Consider the following 16622-nt stretch of genomic DNA (forward strand, 5'->3'; position numbering starts at 1 on the left):
GTCCTGGGTCAGGCGGGAGGGCTTGGGTGAGCACAGGGGCTCCCTGGGAACTCTTTGGGGGCCTGGTGGGTCATGAGGAGCTCTGAGGGGGCCCACCAAACTCACCCCCCCAAAACTTGCAAATTGGGGAGGGGTAGGGAACTTATGCAGACATGGGTTTATTTTTCAATGTTTTTTAAAAAATAAATAAAATCTCCCAAACTTTCTAGTGTCCCCATTTTGATGTCCAGGGTTTCTTCCCTCCCAGTCACTTCCCCCTCTCCCCAGCCCAGCCCCCATACTGATTTCACTCCTGCAAGGCAGGTGGGGTTGGGCCAAGCTTGCCTGGTGGGGGGAGAAGAGGCAGGAGGCAGCAGCTCAGATTCCAAACATTCTCTTTATTACGTGTTTGATCCAGAGGAGAAACTAAGTGCAGGAAGGGGAGGGGGGCTAGGTGGGGGGGGCCACCTTGCCTGGGTGCCCCGGCCCCACCCGCTAGGTGAGCCAAGCCACGCCCTCCCGGCCAGGCCCCTTCGGAGCACCCGGGCTTTTCCGCAGGGCTGGGGGAGGACGGGGAAGCCCTTGGTCTGAGCTGGAGCCACAGGCTGGGGGGGAGGCAGGGCTGAGGTTGGCGAGGCCCCATCCCGGGGCCAAAGGCCTCGATGTGTCGGGGGGCCTGGCCTGCGAGTGGGGGTGATGAACAGGGCTGGAGTCATCATAAATCAAGAAAAAAATAAAATAATAAAATAAAAAATAAAACCCATCACAAAAAATGTACAACTTGGGTGAGGGCAGGGTGGCCTCTGCAGGACTGCCCCTTCCTCCCCCAATTTCTGAAGAACAGAAACAGCAGAGAAATAAATTAAGGGATGCAGTGGCCGCCACCAGCCAAGCGCCCATCCATCGCCCACTCCCATAGGCCGGCCGCGAGGTTAGCAAGCTGGGAGTCACTTATCCGCCCCCACCCTGTGCAGGGCAGCCAGCCCCTGGCCCTGCTACCCAGTGCAGCCTCCCACCAGGTGGCCACAGCCCTGGGCATGTCTCCTGAGGGCAGGAGCAACAGTGTCAGAAGAGAAGTCAAGGCCAAGAGATGAGAAGGGTGCAGAAGTCACTGCACTGGCTTGAGCCAGCGCCTGGATTAATGCCAACGACTGGGAAAGGGGGGAGGCACTGGAGGGGGCGGATGAAGGCCGGCAGCCAGCAGGGGGCCTGTGCTTTCAGACGAGGGGGCTGCAGAGCCCATGCACCCTGCGGCCCCCTCCCCTCTCCCAGCCTGGGGTCAGCCCCTCCTGCTAGGCAGGTGAGGTGGGAAAGATGGCACAGCCTTGAGGAGGGGAGCGAGTGTCCCCACAGCAGCTCATGGAAGGGAATGCCCAGCTCTGCGCAGGCAGGGGCGGGCTCCTCGTCGCCCCTGCCCACCCCCGGCGCCCAGGCCTCCAGCCCAGGGGCCCGAGGGCAGGGCAAGGCCACCTCTGGTGGTTGGCTTGGAGGAAGGAGGGGAGGAGAGGGGAGAAGCCCAAAGCGGGCCAGGCGGGGGAGGGCCTGACGGGAGCTCCACCACTCTTGCCTGAGAGTGTCCCAGCTGGGAGCCCCCCTCCCGGGCGCCCCACAGATCCAGTCTCAGCTGTCCCAATGGGGCAGGGAGGAAAGCTGGCCGCTGGGATATTTTTTTTTTCTTTTTTCTTTTTGGTAATAAAAAATTTCTTGGTTTAGGCGAAATACTCTGTGCAACCGCAGTACCGAGGGGAGTCCTGCCCCCCACCCCCCTTCCTTTGCCTCCAGGGGGGAGAGAGGAGGAGGAGGAATTTCTGGGCAGGGCGAATGTGGGGGAGGGGGGAACCATCTCCCATCCCCCACAGTCGTGGAAGAAAGGACCCAGCAGGGCAGGGACGGGGTGTCAAGTCCCAGCAGAGGGGACACGCTGCCCTGCCCTGCCCGGCGCCCCACCGTAGTCTCGCCCAGGGTGTCCAGGGTGTGCAGTCGCTGGCCCGGCGGCCGGTTAAAGCTTCAGCTCGTTGGCTATTTTGGAGGCAATGTTCTTGAAGGCCATGGAGGTGCCCGATATCCGCTTGAAGCGGACCCCGTTGAGCGAGAGCCGTGGCAGTTTGCACACCTCCATCTCCCACTGCACGAAGTTCTCGTGGCCCGGCGTGCCGTGCATGCACAGCAGCATGTACTTCTCATGCAGCTCACTCTGGCAGCTGTTGGCGTCCAGCACCTTGCGGATCTCCCGCATCATCTCGTTGGGCTCCATGGAGCTCGTGGTCTTCATGCTCCACGTGAAGCGCAGGGAGCGGGGCTTGGCCTCCTTGTCCTTGTCATCGCCACCTCCGCCCACCATGTGAGGTCTGCGGAGAGGGCAGAGGCCCCGTCAGGTGGGAGGCCCGGGCACCCACCCATGGGACCGCCACCCTGGCAGGCAGACCTTGGGCCAGAGAGGACAGTGGGAGGGAGCCGAGGAGCACAAGGCCAGAAGTGGGCAGCAGGAGGAGCAGGGGATGGGCAGGCCTCCTGGGCTGCCCAAGGGGGTGAGGCAGCCCTGGAGGAGGGGACTCATACACTGATCTCTCTGCCGGGGGAGGGGATGGCTGAGCATGGAGCACAGCCTGTATTAAGCAGTGTGGCACGGCAAGGCCAGGCATCTGCTGCCCCCATGGCCCACCCCAGGGCTCCCATTTCCAGAACATCCAGGCTCTTGGGCGAGCAGGCCAGAAGTGCTGCAGCTGGGTTAGGGAAAGGGAGGTCCCAAAAGGGTGGGGCAGGGTAGAGTCCCTGGAGAAGAGCCAAGTGGCAGAAGGAAGAGAGGGACAGGAGGCTATGGCAAGCCTGGTGCCCGGGCGGGGCCTGCGCTGGCTCCGGCCCTCTCACCTGAGCGTCTCCACTCGGTCTTTGCTTTCAGGTTCATTCAGGTTCCTCAAAAAACAGAGCGAGGGAGAGTTTAGTGCTGCGATCTCTCGCTCCTGCTGGCCACAGACCCAGGTGCGGGTGGGTCTGGGAAGGTGCTGCCAGCAGGTGGGGGGGACCCAAGCCAAGGGCCCCCTGTCCACGCCTGCAGGCCAACAGGGCTCTACAGCACCTCCCACCGGCAGCACAACAGTCCCTGTCCAACGAGGAGCCCAGCTCACGGCCTGGCCCTCCCCACACTGCAGAGCTGTGCGTTGGAGGGAGGGGCCTCTGCAACAGCAGGTGCCAGGCACAGCACGATGCAGTCTGGTTTGTCCACTGGCTGGGCCGCCCGCTCAGCTCCTTCTCCATGGTGCTAACAGACTGGGGGCTCAGGACTGCAGTGCTGGCAGAGGGGAGGGGCTGCAACATCCCTAACTTTAGGAGAGAAGGAACCAGAGGTGTGTGGAGGATGCCTGGGGGTGGGGCCTGTGACTCCCCAGCAGCCAGGAGGAAGAGGTCTGGCCCTGCTGAGCGGCTTCTCCAGCTCCTGCCTGGAAGATGCGTGTTGGGAGCTGGGTAATGGGACTGCAGAAGGGGGATGGGGCGGCAGCAGCACATGTAAAAGGGACACAAAAACACAAGACAGACATGATGCCAACAGGTGCACTGTGAGCAGGGAGCCCAGTGGTGCAGGGGAGGGGGCCCCAGCAGCTCTCTCCGGGCCCCCACAATACGAGCACTAGTCATGCAGGGAAGAGCTGGGGGTCAGGGATCGGGGAATGGGGAACACTTGGAGATCCGGACTGGATGCTCTCTCTAGCAGCAAGGACCCCAGTGTGCTTTCCAGGTGTCCTAGGCTGGCACCAGGAACCCATGCCCCTGGCTTGGCCTTCTGTGTACAACTTGACATTTGGCTCGCCCAGGCCTGCAGGGAGGAGGATAAGGCCAGGGTGAAGGAACCAGGATCCTGCCCAGAGAGGCAGAGGCCTGTGAGACGTGCCTCGCCATGGCTAGGGGATGAATGGCCCTTGCCCAGGCTACTCGGCTTCAGGCTTTCTGGAGAGAGTGACTAGCCTTGCTGCTGTAGGGGCTGCTTCTGCAGAGCTGCCAGAAGGGGGTGCTGTGCCCCATTTGTGAAGCCAAGGCTCCCTGGGCCTGGAGGAGTCAAATGGAAGCCTGGGAATGCCAGGGTTGCCCCTTTAGTACCACCCCCACCCTGCCCCCTCCCCGCACTCCCCACTGGTCTTCTCCATCCCAGAGGCCAGCGGGAAGAAGCCACAGAGCCTGGAAGTTCAGGAAGCCCAGGAGATCCCAAATGAGAGACTGTCCCAGGTGCCCTTGTAACCCAGTGCAGCTTCCTCATAGCACATGCACACGACGGGAGGGAGGGCCAGAGAAGGAACCCAGTGCTCGTGACCAAAACCTGGGGGCAGGGGATGAGACAGACAATCTTAAAGGGAGAATCCCCAGAGAAGGCCTCCCCAAGCGTGAGCATAGACATGCCCGCAAGCCCAGGCCGGCCCCCGCCTGTCAGGCTTGGCACCGACCACGGGCACCCAGGCTTCGTCCCTTTAAGATGGCGCAGGAGGACCACACAGCGACGTTAGCAAATGGAGGGGAGCAAGAACCAGAAACAGCGAGTTAGTGATGGAGCAGGACAAGGGACAGACACACACACACAGCGGGCTCAACGCCTACCTTCTGGCAAACCTGAAAGACAGATTTCTAAAAAAACAAACAAAAAAAGACAAAATAAAAAAAGAAATAAAAAAAACCCAACAAGACGGTATGTGGATAAGCAGGTGGGGAGTGGGCACCCCAGTCTGGAAGAGCCGCTCAGCGAGAGTCGAGTCGCAGACTCGCAGACCTGCGCCCGCCCTCTGCAGCCCGCACCCCTGCCACCCGTGCGACCAGGAGAGCAAGCCTGCTCTCTCCACGGCCCAGCCCACACGGGTACCCAAGGGTGGGACCAGGGCATCCCAAGAAGCCAGGTGGCTGGGTGTGGCCCTCCCAGCTGCACCCCAGCTGGCAGGGCTCAGAAGTGAGAAATCTGAAGAAACTCCCATCCAGACCAGGAACTGGTCAGCCTGGGGCTGGAGCAGGAGAGGCCCCAGGAGTCCCCAGCAGCTGGTCATTTAGTACATCCTCTTGGGAACCCCGCACTGGGAGGGGAGTGACCCATACGGTGAGGGAAGTGGTCAAAGGGGGTAGATGCAAGGCCAGAAAAATGATCCTCCCGGGCCCAGCCTGCTGCCCTAAGGACTCTGCAGCTGCGTCACCAAATAGGTTTCCATGGGAACCCAGGAGCGAAGAGGGGGCTTTTATTTTAGCATCTGAGTTCACACTCTCCTGGAGAGGAGGCGGCACGGGCCATCTGCCGGGGCCAGAGAATGATGGGCGCCTGTGAGGAGGTAGGGAGAGGCCTAGGGAGCAGGTCTGGGCATGGACAGTGTTGGGGATCACCCAATTTCTTGGCCCTCATGGTGGCTTCTTTGAATCCCCAGGACCCGAGCCCAGCTCTCGGCACCCTCATTCCCCAACCTGTCAGTCAGAACTCCCTGCTCACCTGCGTACAAACTTGGAGGTGAATTTGCTGAAGATGCTCCCAGAGGCCCCCCGCCGGCCCTGGCTATGGCCGGAGGGAGAAGCTGGGGTCACGCCGTAGGGCAGATTCTGCTGGTCCCGTACTTGCCGGAGCTGCCCAGCATGGAAGGTGCTCCGAGTGGACACACCCCGGGGGAAATTAGTTCGGTCTGGGGCTCCAGCACTGCTGCTGATGTTGTGGGCGGAGGGAGAGGCGACAGGGACACGCTGGGGGGCTGTGCTGTGGGAGAAGAGTTTGGGGAGGGGAACACATCAGGAAACAGGGCAGTGCCTTGTGGTGGGGAGGTTACGGCAGAGGTGGTCACCACGAGGACACACGAGGAAGGAGGGGTGTGACCACTGAGGGAAGAGGCAGGGGAGCAGTGGGGAGGGCAGGCAGGGGAGCGTGCTGCCTGTGGACAGCAGCATGGGCTGCACACAAGCCGGCTCTGGGGGTGGGGGGCAACCCTCAAGGACTGAGCCCTAGGCACGCCAGCTGTCCCTAAGGAAGTCAGGCAGGCTCTGAGTCTAGGAGCCACAGGACAGCTTCTTGTATACCTCTCCTGAGGGAAGACCTGGAGAAGAAGGACATTAATGCTCTTTTCTTGTGCCTTCCACTTCCTGGCTGCAGGGGACAAAGCCATTTCCTGTGGCTAAGATGACAGGAGAGCAGGAGCTCCAGAAGGGGAGAGAAGTTGCTGAGGACCCGGCAGGGCAGCACGTGCCCCAGCTGACCCTGCACACTTGCCTGGGCCGCGGCACCTCACAGTTACTCTCCGTGGGGGGCAGCCCAGAGGCCTTGTTGGGGTGCACGGAGGCCGACATGGATTTCTGGTGCTGGCGGGGCCGGGCCGCAGAGACTGTGGCGGAAGCAGAAGCCGTGGAGGCCCGGGACCCTGGCATGGTTAGGCTAGGAGACAAAAGCAGCGGAGAGGCCTGGGTTAGGGGGCGGACAAGGGCAGAGCACTGGGATTAGGAAGCAAGGGTGGGGTGGGGGGCAGAGCTAGGAGCAGCAAGGAGATGTGGGTTAGGCACAGGGAGCAGCAGCAGGCCGTGCCAGAGCTGGGAGCTGTGCAGGGGCAGGAGGCCAGAGGTGAGGCAAGCTGGCAACAGGAATGCCTGCAGTCTGCCTCAGCCTCCTGCGAGTCTAGTTCAAGGTCTACTGAGGGAGCACGATGCTGCCAAGGAGAACCTGCTCAAGAAATGCCCACAGCCAAGGTGGGCAGCACTGCTCTCAGGGGTATGCAGAAACCATCTGCCACGGGTATACTCCCACGACGGGCCACTTTTGGCTCTGCCCTGAACTGTACCCCAAAGACAAAGGTGCTGACCCTGACGATGCACAAAGGCCGCGAACATGATCTGTGAGAGACCCCCTCGGTAAACCATGAGCAGCAGTCAGAGAGGAAGGGGGAAGGAGGTGGCAGGGGGCGAGGTGGAAAGACAGTTGGACCCCACAAAGCCAGGACAGGACTCTAGGAGCACGGATGATGCTCTGGGGGACAGAAGACGGTGTTGACAGACTTGGTCGCTGGAAGAGGAGGCCCCGAGAAGCGGGGCAGGCAGACCCAGGTCGCTCACCTGTCCTTGCCATTCTGGATGGAGGCCTGGCCAAGGCTAGCCCTCTCCAAAAGTGGGGAGTTCCGGCTTCGGTTTGTGCTGGTGGAGAGGACGCTGTTCTGTTAGGGAATGAAGAGCAGGAGTGTTGTACGGTCAGGTTCACCAAGCGCTCTCCTTCCTCCCTGGCCTTAAGCAGGAGCTTGAGATTAAAGGGATTTTGCTTTTCCTCTTGTGTGTGGGGCCTGGAGCACCAACATCGCATAACAGAATGTCAGCTGAAGTCCTAACTATTCTGTTTCCAATCCAGCTCCCTGCTAAACTGTGCCTAGGAAAGCAGTGCAGTCCAGGAACTGCAGCCTATGCCCCCAACATGGGAGACCTGAGGGAACTCAAGGTTTCTGGCCTCACCCTGGCAGCACAAGCCGTTGTGCCCAGTGAGTGAGTGAACCAGCACATGAAAGATCTCTGTCCCTCCCTCTCTCGGTACACTGCTTTTCAAATAAATAAATCTTTTAAAATAAAATAAAAGAGCTGCCTGGGGAGGGGGGAGTGGGGAGGACAGGCAGGCACGCCCAGCTCACCGTGGAGGGGGTCGGGGTGGTCTTCTTCCTCTCCAGGCCGGGCAGGGGGCTGGCAGGCACCTTGGCTGTGCTGCTGGCCTTGCGCCCCGCATCCCGCTCCTCTTCAGGCCGTTTATTCTCTGCATTGTTGCTCTGTGTCTTCTTGGAGTAGGAATTTGAGGTGGGAATGGCAGGACCAGCTGCAGGGCCAGAGGGATGGGTGAGCCTGGAGTCACAGGCGCCAGGACCCCACACAGCGTCCTTCCACAGCCCTGCAGCTCAGCTGTGACCCTCATAGCCCGTGCTGGGAAGGTGAGGCCATCTGCCAGCCCCCTGGGAGACTCACCCTGGTCACTGAAGCGCCGCTGCTTGGGGTTGGCCGAGATGCTGCGCTGTACCTTATGGGAGGGGGAAGGGGCGCTGCTATTGGTCAGATCTGCCGAAGGCCGGGGCTTCAAAGTGATGTTGTCACCTTCCAGCTGCAAGCACAGAGAATGTGAATTCAAGACAGATGTAGGTCCTATGACCCAGACCATCACAGGGATGGTACCGCCAGCACACAACTGCCTAGGCTCCCAGGGGACATCATTTCCTAGACCAACCAACACCCACACATGCCTCCTTCCCACCAGGGACACATGTTCCCCAGCACAGATTCCAACTACAGACACAGCCAATGGCACCACCCAGAAAGATCAGCACGCATGTCAGATGCAGAGATGCTCCGTCCTCCACCCCAGGAATGTGAGCCCAAACCAAGAGAGAATGGAGAGAGGGTGTGCGGAGGCTCCAAGCACCCGCAGGCACACACAGGTGAGGGACCAAGCCCAAAGGCAGAACAGCTACAAAGCTGTCCAAACTGCAGACAGGCTGCACACATGTGTCACACACACACCCAAACACAATTCACAGGTCTGGGGTGCTGCAAGGCAGAGAGCTCTCTAACCCAGAGCAGGGCACCTGCAGACACATTCAAAAGAAACCTTGACCGATGAGGCCAAGCTGCCTAGTGAGGCTGGGCCCACTCTAATCAACTCACCCTCTGGGAGCCAGACCTAGGGCCTCCCTCCAGCAGCTCGCAGCCAGCCCCTTAGAAGGAAATCAGCCAGAGGCCAGAGGGCCTGGGACACCCAAGCTGGGGTGTAAAGATGGCCAGCAGGGGGCGCACCCACTGGAGAGGTGCTTCTGGCCCCAGGAGCTAGGAGCCAAGAAGGAGCCAGCACAGGCGCAGGCAGGGAGCACAAACCTCGGAGCTCTTGTAGCCCAGCAGCAGGTAGGTGGCCATCACCTCGTTGTACCTCTGGCCCACCAGCGAGTCCTGGATCTCTTCCCGTGTGTAGCCCATGGACACCATCAACTCTGCACAGGGGACACACAGTTAAGGCTGTTCCTGATGCCCAGGCAGGCATGGCCTCACGGCCCAGCGCGGCCTCACCTGTCCGCCGGGGGTCCTTGTAGTCAGGCAGGGGCTCCACGTAAGGCTTCAGCTCATCGTCCTCGTGACCCACGTTCATCCACCGGTCTTTCATGATTTGCTGGGAGCAAAGGGAAGGCAAAAGGGCAGAGGGGAACACTCAGCTTGGAGGTTTCCATGGGAAGCCCAGGACCTCCAGGTAGCCGGCTCCAGACTGCTCACCTCTAAAGTGCCTCTCTTGCTGGGATTAAGAATGAGAAATTTCTTCAGCAGGTTTTCACAGTCCGTGGACATGTAGAACGGAATACGGTATTTCCCCCTCAGTACCCGCTCCCGCAGCTCCTGTGGAAGCACCTAGGGTTAGCACAATCCAATCCTGCGAAGGCTCAGGGCAGAGACCAGTTTCCCTGGGACCCTGGGGCCGGAGAGTGGCCATGCAGATGGCAACAAGGCCTAGCAGACGGCTGCGGCAGAGAGGGAGAGAAGTCGCAGGCCGTGCGGCCTCACTGGTCTGGGGCTGCTACCCACAGGACCTGGCCAGGGAACTCCTGTGCAGTACAACCTTTCTCTCGAGGAAGTAATTGTGAATTCCTAGGGACAGAAGGTCTGGTTAACTGCTACCATGGCAGCAAACCCTTCTCAAGCTCTGGCTTGGAAAAAAATGCAGAAAAAAAAGGTGAGAGGTCAGGGCAAGATCAGAGGCCTAGAGAGGACATGAGAAGTAGTGATCATGCGCGAAACTCGCACTGCACTCCACCTTGAGGTTCTGTCCATCAAAAGGCAGGGATCCGCTGACCAGTGTGTACAGGATGACTCCCAGGCTCCACACGTCCACCTCAGGCCCATCATATTTCTTGCCCTGGAAGAGTTCTGGGGCAGCGTAAGGGGGACTGCCGCAGAAAGTGTCCAGCTTGTTCCCAAAAGTGAATTCGTTGCTAAAGCCAAAGTCTGCGATCTTGATATTCATGTCCGCATCCAAGAGCAGGTTTTCTGCCTGGGAAGTAAGACGGAGACCATCAGGGAAGGTGGGCTCCATGGAGGAGACCATCAGGGAAGGCGGGCTCCACGGGGGCTGGGGCAGACAGCGTTGAGGTGTGCAGCAGAATGACAGGCAAGTTCTCCTGGGCCTCTGAATGCTCTCCACCAGTGGCAGGCAGGGCAGGAGGATGGCACGCAGGCCGCTCCTCTCGGGCAGTCATGGCAGGGCCGTCATCTGTGAGCTGTGTGAAGCCTATGTGCCAGGCCAGGCTAACCACCCTCACATGTGCAAGGTCTGAGCAGTCATGAGACACACAGGTGGTCTGGGATCTCGGTAAGACAGGCAGCACGGATGTGCCTGCTTGCAAAGGCACTAGGACCCAGCTATGGAACATTTTGGGTCCCTCCCTTGACCAGCCAGGAGGCTGCCTATGGCCTGGCAGTGCCCATACCAGAACAATGAGGCTCCCAGCAGAAGTGTTCTGAGGGCTTCCTGGTCACCTGACAAAGCGAATGGGCAGGTGCCCAGCTTAGTTAAGAGGTCAGCTAGCATGCCTGAGTCCCACATCGGAGTGTCAGGTTTAAGTCCTCGCTCAGATTTCTGACCCTAGCTTCCTGCTAATGCAGACCCTGGGAGGCAGCAGGTGATGGCTCAAGTACTTGGGTCCCTGTCACCCAAGTAAGATACCTGGATCAAGTTTCAGGCTCCCAGATTTGAACTGGCACAACCATAGCTGGTGACATCTGGGGAGTGAATAACCAGTGGATGGGAACTTGCTCTCAAATAATACATTATGTGCGTTGAGTGTGTGTATATAAATAAACGAATGGCAACTCTCTGGGCCTGGTGACGTCAGAGCCAGAGGGAACAGCCCAGCCCGCACCCAAAGGCACAGGAAGGACACGCCTCACCTTTAGGTCTCTGTGAACAATGAACTTCTGATGACAGTACTGCACAGCCGACACTATCTGAAAGGAAGAAGAAGGGTTAGTCTAGGCTGCCCAAGAGGTCACCAGGGGACTGGGAAGGCTGTGACCCTATAACCAAGCAACCTACAGACCGGAGCCCCTCCCTGGATGCCCAAGGCAGGGCTAACAGAGGTGCACCCACCTGGCGGAATTTGGCTCGGGCCTCTTTCTCTTTCATCCGCCCGTGAGCTACTAGGTAATCAAATACCTCTCCTGGAAGAGACGGGGTGGGCATCTGTCAGAGCCGGGAAGCCTGGGAGACAGGGGCCCGAGGGGAAGAGGCGGGCAGTCCCCACACCTACCGCCACTGGCATACTCCATGACAAGGTAGAGGGTTTTCTCAGTCTCAATCACTTCAAATAATTTAACTGCAAAAGAAAGGTCAAGCACTGAGTCAAGGGCACAGCAGGTGCTACACACGGCATGCATGGCCCCGATGTGCACAGGGTCCATTAAGGACGAAAGCCCCCTCATGCTGCCCCCTCTGAGGAACAGCTCCTCTCACTCCAGCTGGACCACATGGTCCAGGAATGAAGCTCCTCTGAGCTGCGCTTCCCCAGAAAATCCCTGGCAATTCCAGACTCTGGAAGGAAACCCACACGCCACCAAGTGGAGCCTGGCTGGGGGAGAAGAAAATGTAACTGGTTCTCACCTATGTTGGGATGATTCAAAACCTTCATTATTCTTACTTCGCGGAATAGCTGGAAAGCAAGACAGCAGGGGTCAGGCTTGTCCCTCCCAACAGAGCCCTGCTAGGACTCTAACACCAAAACCAAAACCAGAACAGGTCAGGAGGGGAGGGCAACAGCAAGGCAGGCAGGAGCAGCACCTGGATGAGCCTGCGGCGCCCTGTCAGGCACCTCTGAAAAAGGGAGTGTGGGCCCATACAGGAGACCGCCAGCCCAGCCCACGACAGCACCCTGCTCCGGGTGCTCTGGGTGCTGGGCTCGTTTTCCAAGATCACCTGAAGCACGCAAGCTGCCGGGCTGGGGCTGGGGGCTGGGCTTTTCTTTCTCTCCTGGGCCTCTGGGGTGGTGACAGAAGAAGCCACTCCTATATATAGCTGATGCCAATTTTAATCAAATCCACCTCCACACACTCACGCTGTCTTTGTGAAACAAAAATCAGGGGCTCCAAACCATATATTTCCATGAAGAGAGATGACAGAAATGAACTGCCTTCTCTTGGCGGGGGCCAGAGAAACAAAGGTGGGGCTTCTGTAACTTCCAGGCCTCCGCACTTGAACTAAGCAGCAGAGTGGGGGTGATGGGGGGAAGGCACCTGGAGCCCAAATTCAGGATACAATGTTGGGAATAAAATGAATCCAGGTTCCCCCTTAATGGTGTCCAGGAGCTCTGTGAGCTGGAGGCAAAGGCAGCAACTGGTTTCCCATTGTCAGGAACTGGTTCTGCCTGAGCCTCCTTGTTGGGTCACAGGAGGGACAGGCACGAGGTGCAGCACGGGAATAGGTCCCTTCCTGAGGGTGGCCCTTGGCTTGTAAGCGGTAGTGCCTGGGAGAGCTTGGCGTTCCTGGGCTCCCAGGGACCCAGGAGGGACTAACTTCTTCAGGTACCCTTGCTGGGGTGAAACCTCACCAGTGATTTGGTCAGAACCACAATGCATTGGTTAAGTGTGGGCTGTATTTGTCTCATGCTGGTGTCTCCTGGCCAGTTAGCCGGAGGGACGGAGGGCTGACTGGCCATTATTGTGATGACTGGCTGGCTGTTCCCAAGACCCAGGGGCCCACCTCATGCCGCTGCATGCTTCCATAGGGTCAGAGCCAACATGTCCAGTGCAGCACCAGGGAAGCTCTGACGATGACCAAGTGGCTCCCTTAACCCAGGGCATCTTGAGGGGATGCCAAGGCTCACAAAAGCAGAGAATGCACGGCTCTGAGTCGGCCTCTCTGCTCTCAGAAACAAGTGCCAGCTCCAGCCAGAGCCTCTTAGCATCACCACAACATGTGCCTGCTGGCCTGCAGCCCTGCCCTCGGACAGAAAGAGGCAACTGGCCATGAGCTGACTAAGCTAGGTCAGCTAAGTCAGGAAGCACCAAGCGAATGACAGTGCCCTCTGAGCACGAGGCACACGCTGTGGAAGCCAGGCAGGACCCTGGTGCCCAGGACACAGAGAGGAGGCAGTTACCAGCTCAACAAGCCCTGGCCACTGGCAAGCTCTCTCCTTGTTGCAAATCCTTTCCTCCTGGGTCTACATCCTCACGGGGAGAGGGTCTGTGTTCCCAGCTGGGGACCCCTGCTGGCTAAGGAGGACTCCAGCTCCCTGCTGCTCAGCAGACGACTTTGACCTCTGCAAGTGGGAAGGAAACTGGGAGTTCAGTGTGCCAAGCCCAGGCTGAAACGCATTTGGCACAGGAGCAGGGCAACCTCTATCCCAGACCACTCTTCTGGATCATTCCAGGTCTCAGTGCAGCTGCATGCATTTCTGGTAATGGCCACAAACACACACTTTTGCACAGGGCTAGCCACAGGCCAGGAGATAGTCAGATGCAGGCAGGGGCTGGGCCAGCAGTGCCATGTGGCCGTAAATGGGCAGAAGGACTTGTAAGAAGTCATGCCTGCGGCCAGGAAGGCCACCCTGCAGGGGTCACCCCAGAGGATCTGACCGAGCCCTCAGGGGAGGAGTCACAGGGAGCAGGTGCTGGGCACGTGCAGCAGCCAGAGATCCTCCACCGGGTTCTAAAAGTAGTTTCAAAATGAGAAGCTCCAAACAGAATGGCAACACCCTTGGCCTGCAGGGATCTCGGCAGGACAGCAGGTGCTGCGTACTTACCTTCTGGAGGCTGGAGGAGTTTAGCTGAGTCTTGTCAATGATCTTCACAGCCACCTGAACATGCGAAAAAAATCCCAAGATGACCTGTTTGTGCAGGCCAAGCCCAGGAGCCCGATCTACTTCCTCCCCGCTCCCCCTACACGCCTGCTGGGCACACTGCTCTTAGCACCCTTACGTGCCCAGAAGGTTATGGTGACACTCGTCCCATCACAACCTTCTGGAGTGCAGGCAGGGGCCCGCTGCTGTGCCCCAACTCCAGTGCTCACCTCCTTCCCAGTTAGGATGTGCCGGGCCAGCTTCACCTTGGCAAAGTTGCCCTTGCCGATGGTCTTGAGGAGCCGGTAGTTGCCGATGTGGGGCTGCTCGTCAGCAGAGGGGGCCGAGTTGCGGCCCCGCAGCATGTTGGACTTACTGCTGGGCTTGGGATCAAGGTGTCCCAGGGTGGGCTGCAGGGGTAAACAGATACATGCTGACCTGTTGTCCCTCCAGGTCCCTCCAGCCTCACCTTCAGCTCTCTGCCAGGGGGCCGGGAGCCGTGCGAAAGACCAGCCGACCAGCCAGCCAACCTTCTCCGGAAACAGTGGGTGCCAGAGCATAGGACCAGAGGCGTTCCCTCCCTGGAGCCCCGACCCCCTCCCCACGCTAGCCTAGCAGCTCCTCTGCCGCTGGGGCAACTTGGCTGAGCCTGTGTTACTCATCACCTCATGCGTGGTCACCACTTCTCCCAGGGGGCATGGCAGTCAGCGAGGGCAGTGCCCCACGGTCCAAGACGGGAATGTGAGGGAACAGAAGTCCCAGCAGCCACTGACCATAGGATAAAAAGGGCATGGGCCAGGCAAACTACACCACTCCACTTCAAAAAGCTTGGGGAAAAGCAGATTAAAAGGGAAGCTTATTTTGGGTCCCCCTCAAAAAAGCAAACCCCAAAATGAAATCCATATGCCTACTGTTTCATAAACACATCTTCCAAGACCCTTTGGGAGCCCTTATACATCTACATGAAGGCCTGGGTACTCATGAAAGTGCTCAACAAGGTGGGTGTGAACCAGCAATTCTACTCCTAGGCATACGCAGAAGCAAAAACGCATCCCAGCAGCCAGCGTCCGCAGCAGCACTGTGCGCAGTGGTCAGAGTGTTACACCTCGGATGGACATCAGCTGCCCAACAGAGAAACCCGTCCAGTCCAACGCTGACAGCACACAATGGTCTATGCTGGCCACAGAGGCCACACACGCTGCACGTCCCTCTGACAGGAAATGGCCAGGACTGGCAGTTCCACAGACAGGAAAGGGACAGGTACTCCTCTACGGAGTAGGAGGGTCAGGAGGACCCAGCAGTGACAACTTAGGGGTGAGAAAATGTTCTGAAATTGTGTGAAAGATGAGTACACAGCTTTATGAATTTAATAAAAGCCACTCAAATGTACACTTCACCTCTAGTTTGCAAAGAGGACAAATCTACTTCTATGTAGACTCAAAATATGGGACTCTTCTAGCATCTGTAAGTCACCCTCGTGCAGGACCATGCACACCTGTCCAGCATCACTCCATGTTTTATTATGCTTATGTCCAGCTGAAGGCAGCGACGCGCACACCCAGAATGGCGGGCTGCCCACAGTTCGTTGTCCAGTTACCACACTAGGACAAGGCCGTCACCAGAGCCTCATCCCAGAGCTTCCAAGGCTGCCTTGAAATTTTAGGGAGGCTGCGTGGAAGGCTGTGGGGAGGTCAGAGGAGTGTGAGTCAACACTTTTCCTTTCATAGTCCCTGCTGGCTCTAAGCAAAGCCCTCAAAAACCACAAAGAATGACTTGCTAAGGAACTGTCCAGGGTTCCTGGGCAAGAAGCACACTTGCCCAACGAGATGCTTTGCAAACAGCAGGAGAAACCCGCAAGCAGACTGCTTCTTGCTGAGCAGACTGACCCAGATCCTAGAAGCCCACTGCTGGGCTGAGCCTCCTGACATCCCTCCTCGGGTCTTCAGCTGTCACTTGTCAAGTTCCCCTCCTGCACAGCTCCATGGGATCCCCTGTACTGTGGCCTCTCCATCAGGCCCTGCGCCTCACCTAAGCCTGGCTGGTTTCCATCAGCGTTTGCTACACACATAGTTTCAAAGACTTGCTTTTGCTCCTACCAAAGGATCTCGAAGTGCCACACTCTATGGACAGAGGGCATGCCTGGGTCCTTCTGGCACTAACCGGCATCACCATAGCCAGGTGCTGGGCACAGCAGGTAAGTTGCTGCTTGCGACATCTGTAACCCATGTGGGAATGGCTGGGTTCAAGTGGCAGCTCTATTGTTTTGAACAACAAGAGGAAAAGATAGAGAGGAATTCTCCATCTACTGGTTCACTTCCCAAACTGCCACAATGCGCAGAACTGGGCCAGGCTGAAGCCAGGAGCCGGACTCAAATGGTAGCAGTAGTGACTTATACAAGCATTCCCATGTGGGACATCAGCACTGCAAGTGGTACCTAGCCTTTTCCATCACAAGGTTGGGCACCCTAACCTCACTACTTCTTTTTTAAAAATCATTTATTTATTTTTATTGGAAAGGAAGATTTACAGAGAGGAGACACAGAAAGATCCTCCATCCGCTGGTTTACTCTCCAAGTGGTCGCCACAGCTGGAGCTGCCACCAGGAGCCCGGAGCCTCTTTTAGGTCTCTCATGCAGGTGCAAGGTCCCAAGGCTTTGGGGCATCCTCTACTGCTTTCCCAGGCCACAAGCAAGGAGCTGGAAGGGAAGTGGAGCAGCCGGGACAGTGCCCATATGGGATCCTGGCACAGGCAAGGTGAGGACTTTAGCCATTAGGCTGCCACACCAGGCCCCTAACACACTTCTGATTCCTGGCTTCTTGCTACTACAGACCTTGGGAGGTCACATGCTCAGGTTGCTTTAGGTCCAC

At 58.2% G+C, this 16622-nt stretch overlaps 1 protein-coding gene across 5 annotated transcripts in view; it reads right to left on the minus strand.

Moving 5' to 3' along the window:
* Positions 1 to 357: 357 nt before the first annotated feature.
* Positions 358 to 16622, minus strand: part of MARK2 (microtubule affinity regulating kinase 2) — a 62902-nt gene continuing 46637 nt past the window's right edge. For 2 of the 5 annotated variants that reach the window (XM_058662874.1, XM_058662875.1), the window contains exons 2-19: positions 13985 to 14164; positions 13719 to 13772; positions 11582 to 11630; positions 11232 to 11297; positions 11072 to 11142; positions 10873 to 10929; positions 9740 to 9976; positions 9205 to 9324; positions 9004 to 9103; positions 8815 to 8927; positions 7915 to 8047; positions 7590 to 7768; positions 7030 to 7127; positions 6197 to 6358; positions 5432 to 5689; positions 4564 to 4590; positions 2848 to 2892; positions 358 to 2327 (exon numbers count right to left, since the gene is read on the minus strand). In XM_058662874.1, coding sequence (XP_058518857.1) covers positions 1979 to 2327; positions 2848 to 2892; positions 4564 to 4590; positions 5432 to 5689; positions 6197 to 6358; positions 7030 to 7127; positions 7590 to 7768; positions 7915 to 8047; positions 8815 to 8927; positions 9004 to 9103; positions 9205 to 9324; positions 9740 to 9976; positions 10873 to 10929; positions 11072 to 11142; positions 11232 to 11297; positions 11582 to 11630; positions 13719 to 13772; positions 13985 to 14164 — 2298 coding nt within the window. In that variant the 3' untranslated portion in view covers positions 358 to 1978. The remainder of the gene's footprint in view (positions 2328 to 2847; positions 2893 to 4563; positions 4591 to 5431; positions 5690 to 6196; positions 6359 to 7029; positions 7128 to 7589; positions 7769 to 7914; positions 8048 to 8814; positions 8928 to 9003; positions 9104 to 9204; positions 9325 to 9739; positions 9977 to 10872; positions 10930 to 11071; positions 11143 to 11231; positions 11298 to 11581; positions 11631 to 13718; positions 13773 to 13984; positions 14165 to 16622) is intronic. The other 3 variants (XM_004596740.3, XM_004596738.3, XM_004596741.3) reach the window with 3 other exon arrangements.

Source organism: Ochotona princeps, chromosome 4, assembly GCF_030435755.1.
Source record: "Ochotona princeps isolate mOchPri1 chromosome 4, mOchPri1.hap1, whole genome shotgun sequence".
NCBI classification, from domain to species: Eukaryota; Metazoa; Chordata; class Mammalia; order Lagomorpha; family Ochotonidae; genus Ochotona; species Ochotona princeps.